The 4877-nt window shown below is 55.1% G+C and overlaps 1 protein-coding gene across 1 annotated transcript; it reads left to right on the top strand.

The window, feature by feature from the left end:
- The first annotated feature begins 632 nt into the window (after positions 1 to 632).
- On the top strand, positions 633 to 4518 carry CBLN2 (cerebellin 2 precursor). Its single transcript, XM_067292362.1, has 3 exons — positions 633 to 1004; positions 3408 to 3527; positions 3798 to 4518. Exons 1-3 carry the CDS (start codon positions 633 to 635, stop codon positions 3993 to 3995), a joined length of 690 nt encoding a protein of 229 aa, XP_067148463.1. The 3' UTR covers positions 3996 to 4518.
- Positions 4519 to 4877: the final 359 nt, after the last annotated feature.

Here is a 4877-nt window from a genome sequence, read left to right as displayed (position 1 = left end):
GAGGTAAAGCCGGCTCGCAGCTGTAAGAAGAAGCGGGGCTCCGGGAGCCAGCGGGGTTTCGGCGCCCCGGGCTGCGGCGGCGGGGCTGGGAGGGGAGGGGAGCGCTCGACGCCCCGCAGGGTGCTCCGCCGGGGCTTCAGAGGGAAACCTGCCGCCTTGTCCCCCTCTCGCCTCGAAGTACCGCCGGGGCTGCGGGGAAGGAGGCGCCTGGCGTCGAGGTCTCTCCCAAAGCTGTTGTGCCAGCCGGGGAGCCCGGGCGGGGGGAGAGGGGGGTCAGGCACCCCTGCTTGCTCGGCGCCGTGGGGCCCCTGCGTGCAGCGCGTATGATGCGCCCGCAGAGGGCCGCTTCACCGCCGACTTTCCCCCTGGCAGGCTGCGCGCCGCCTGCCCTGTGAGGACGCTCCCGCGCCCCACGCGGAGGAGGAAGAGGAGGAGGAGGAGGCGGCGGCGGCGGAGGAGAAGGAGGAAGGCGCGGCCGCGCCGCCGCTGCCCAGCGCCGTCGCGCAGAGCGCTGGCCGCGGGGCGCCGCGGCGGGAGCAGGCGCGCAGCCCCCTCCGCGTCCCCGCGCCCGCCCGGCGGCGGCGGCGGCGGCGGCGGCGGCGGCTGCGGCGGCGGCGGCGCGGGGCGCCTCCATGGCGGCGGCGAGCCGGAGCGGCGGCGGCGGCGGCGGGCCGGCGCTGGGCATGGGGCGGCGACGGCGGGGGGCGCTGCCGGAGCCGGCGGGCGGCTGCTGCTGCTGCCTGGCGGCGGCGCTGCCGCTGCTGCTGCTGCTGCTGCCCGCCGGGTGCCCGGTGCGGGCGCAGAACGACACGGAGCCCATCGTGCTGGAGGGGAAGTGCCTGGTGGTGTGCGACTCCAGCCCCTCAGCCGACGGCGCCATCACCTCCTCCCTGGGCATCTCGGTGCGCTCGGGCAGCGCCAAGGTGGCCTTCTCGGCCACCCGCAGCACCAACCACGAGCCCTCCGAGATGAGCAACCGCACCATGACCATCTACTTCGACCAGGTCAGCCGCCGCCTTGCTTTGCCTTTGCCTCCCCTCCCGGCCGACCCATCCTTCCTGCGCCGACCCCGCTGCCCGGCACCCCTCTGCTAACGCCGTGTGATTGCCGCGCCTGCCTTCTGTCTTCCTTTTCTGCTTTCTTCCTGTCCTTTCTTTCTTTTTCTTTCTTTCTCTCTCTCTCTCTCCTTTCTTTCCGTCTTTCTTTCTTTCCGTCTCTCTTTCTTTCCCCCTTTCTTTCTTTCCCCTTTTTCTTTCTTTCTTTTTTCCCCTTTTCTTCCTTCCTCCCTTCTTCCCTTCCTCCCTTCCTCCCTTCTTCCCTTCCTCCCTTCTTCCCTTTCTCCCTTTCTCCCTTTCTTCCCTTCCTCCTTTCTTTCTTCCTTTCCTCCTTTTGCTAGGGAGTCACCGGCTCTATAACAGTTTAATAGCTCCCCAGGAAGAGTTTGGGAAGTTGCTTTAGCCGGCTACGGGCTTCTCGGGGGGTGGCGGGTGGCAGGGAGGAGGCTGACGCCCCGGCGCGCCCCGCCGCTGCTGCGCGGGCGCTTTGACGTGCGGGCTGGAGCCTCGGGCCGCGGCGGCGGTGCCCGCAGCCGAGGGCGGTGCGGGGGGTGCGGGGCGGAGGAGCGCGCTCCCCCCTCAGGGCCCCGTCGCAAATGGGGATGTTCAGGGCGAGCGGAGGATGGAGATTTGCTACAGGGGAGTCGCTGGACCTGCCTGTTCCGAGCGCATTTGGCAATGTTGCAGCACCTCTCCGGGGAAGGGAAGGGAGGAGGGAGGAAGAAGAGGGTGTTTCCCGTGTTATCAAAGTAGTCGAAGGTGGGTTAGTAGCGGGTTTATTGTGCACGGCAAACCCCGGGCAGAGCAGCGGGCAGCCCGAACCCGCCCTGCCTGGTCGTGCTGCCCCTTCCCGGGGCAGGGCTTCCCCACCGCCTTGCCTGCCTCCCGGAGCCCGTGCCCTGTCCTGCTGCTTGTTTTTTTTGTTTTGTTTTGTTGGTTTTTTTTGGTGAAGAAATGTACTTCATTCTGCTGCCTCTGTATCCCGAGGTAGTATTGCAGCGTGAGCCAAAATGCACACACGCAAACTGTTTTCTCCATTCGTCGGTCAGTCCGCTTGTCGTTCCTCTGTCTGCCGGTCCCCTCCTAATGAGTTTGCACAGCTATTCCTCGCGTACAAGACCCCATAAAGTCAGATCAGTAGGGGAAAAAAAATATGTGTCGCATATTTACATACTTTACCCCGCAATGCTCTGTTCTCAGGAGTTTGGAGGCATCCCTCCACTGGAGATCCCACAATAACGGATTTTTTTTTCTTCCTTTCTTGGAAACAGTAGGGTTTGGATATTTAAAAGGAAGGGCTCACGGGGCTATCCTCCTCCCCCCCCCCCCCCCGCTTGGAGAAAGGCTTGCTTTGTATTTTTCTTCACTAAAACAGCCGAAGCAGAGGTCGTAGCCCCCAAAGCTGCGTTAAGCCGTGTAGGAAATGATGCGAGCCGGGTGCCCAGGCGGGAGCGGGGCCGCCCCGCGGCGGGCAGCCGGCGGGGGCCCACCGCCCGGGGTGGCCGGCCGGCCCGTGGGGGGTTATTTTTCGTTACCCGTGCCTTTGAGCTAAAACGGGCTGCCAGTCCCGAGAGCCGGGAGGAGGAGCGACCGGATGAGCCGGGGACCGCGGCGATCCGCACCGCCAGCTTCCGCGGGAGCACGATCGGGCCGCTGCTTTCGAGTGGCCCTTGGCACCGCTGCCAGAGGGGTCAGCTCATTCCCTCCTGCCCGCTTTTTCTTTTGAAGGCCCTTGTAATTTATGGCAAATTAGGATTGCTCTCGGGGAAGAGGAGGAGGCCCCCCGCGGAGGGTGCCGGGTCAGCCAGCACAGCCCTCCAGGGGGACAGACACTGCAGCATGAAGTGTCAGATGTTACTGATGCTGCCCATCCACTCCTGCTTCGTTGAAAGGTTTCCCAGCCTGATTTTAGTTGAATATCCTATTAAACTCGATTTTAGTGGCATATTCTATTAAAGATCTAGTTTCAGTAGTGCAATCTAAAAAGCATATATTTGCATCATGTGTTGAAGAGTTTTTTTTTTTCCTTTGCTTTCGCCCTCCAGCCCCCCACCTGCCATGCTTGCTTTATTGACAGTGCAGTGTGGACATCTGCATTTCATCTAACAGGGTTTGGAGCTCATCATTGCATAACTAAATCATTCTATGAACTGCGATGCTTTTTACATGCCTCTTAACTTGACTCCATTCCCCTGCAGTGTACTTTTAATTGTGCTGAAAATGCCATCTCAATTAAGCTTTTTATCGGTCACAGAGCTCAGGTCGGATTTTCACTGGAGCTTGTCTAAGGCGGGGCCTGATTTCTCTCTTTCTCTCTTTCTCCCCCCCCCCTTTTTTTTGTTTACTTTCCAGGTATTAGTTAATATTGGCAACCATTTTGATCTTGCTTCCAGTATATTTGTAGCACCAAGAAAAGGGATATATAGTTTCAGTTTCCACGTGGTCAAGGTCTATAACAGGCAAACCATCCAGGTGGGTTGCGATCTAAAGAAGATGCTTTCTTTCCATTTACAAATCCTCATCTCTAGATGCTAAGGGGCATTTACAAAATCTAGCAAGTGAAGAACGAGGCTGGGGGCTGTTTTAATTAAAGGGGTCTTTGTGCATGACAGAAATTATACGTTGCCTTAGTTTAATTCAACCCTGTCTTTAACCTGTGCAAAAGCTTCATGAAGTGCACAGGGCAAACAAGTCACTGACAGTATTGAGAAAACTCAGATTCTCTCTCTTTGCACTTTTTAGGTAAGTTTAATGCAAAACGGCTACCCAGTGATTTCAGCTTTTGCAGGGGATCAGGATGTCACCAGAGAAGCAGCCAGCAACGGGGTCTTGCTCCACATGGAAAGAGAAGACAAAGTGCATCTCAAACTGGAAAGGGGTAACCTCATGGGAGGGTGGAAATATTCAACCTTTTCTGGCTTCTTAGTCTTTCCACTATAAAAGAAGGCCGAATAGGAGACAGATCCATGAGTTGGAGCAAGGATTCAGTCGTTAACAACACCCTGAACTTGGCGGCACCTGACAGTATTTCCAGTCGCCCTGTCAGACTGTCACAGTAGAAGAATGGTAACCTTCTAAACTCCAACATTTGCTTTGAATATTGACAATTCCTCGGGAAACCTGCGCCTCTAATTAGTTTTAGACGACAGTGATCTTTAGGAGAAATGAAATTATCGACCTGAGCAATTTGTACCTGTGATTGTAAAGTCAATTTCGGATTTTATTGTTGAGATCATTGACTTTCTTCTTCTTCTTTTTTATTTTTTCCTCTCTCTTTCATTTTTCCCTCTTTTCTTTCTCTTCTTGTTGTCCCAATGAGACAAGTAACTCGGATCACACAGTCGCTTTATCAAAGGCTCACTCCTGAGCCAGAAGAATGAAGTGTTCAACCTGATGAGGTGTTCTTTCCATGCTTTCTTTCTTTGTGTTGTATAGCCTTAAGGAAAAAAAAAAAAGAAAAAAAAAAGAAAAAAAAAAGAATGGCTTCAGTCTCAGTCCTGTATTTTTCTGGGGGAGGGGGATTCTGGACATTACTGTGTCAAGAAGTGCTTTATCCAGTGAAGCAAATTTTGCACGATTGGAACCTTATTTGTTTTGTGGTGTTCGTGTTTTTCATCGAGTTTTTCTTTTTTCTGATTTTTGTTTGTGTGTGCTAAAAATGTAAGCTAGATTGATCAATAAGACAAAACACAGCACATATATACCCTGTAGCTCTAAGTAAAGCTAACCAGTGAACAATTCTGTCTACACTTTCCAGCTGATCTTTATAGACCTATTTAGAGAAAGAGAAAGAGAGAGAAAGAGTGAGAGAGCTACATGATC

Source organism: Apteryx mantelli, chromosome 2, assembly GCF_036417845.1.
Source record: "Apteryx mantelli isolate bAptMan1 chromosome 2, bAptMan1.hap1, whole genome shotgun sequence".
Taxonomy (NCBI): Eukaryota; Metazoa; Chordata; class Aves; order Apterygiformes; family Apterygidae; genus Apteryx; species Apteryx mantelli.
Note: the sequence above shows the minus strand (reverse complement) of the source record. Positions and strands in the feature narration are given on the sequence as shown.

Coding starts and splice junctions, on each gene's coding strand:
- CBLN2 (XM_067292362.1), top strand. CDS start 633: ATGGCGGCGGCGAGCCGGAGCGGCGGCGGCGGCGGCGGGCCGGCGCTG. Junction 1,005..3,407: donor TGACCATCTACTTCGACCAG/GTCAGCCGCCGC, acceptor TTTACTTTCCAG/GTATTAGTTAATATTGGCAA. Junction 3,528..3,797: donor ATAACAGGCAAACCATCCAG/GTGGGTTGCGAT, acceptor TGCACTTTTTAG/GTAAGTTTAATGCAAAACGG.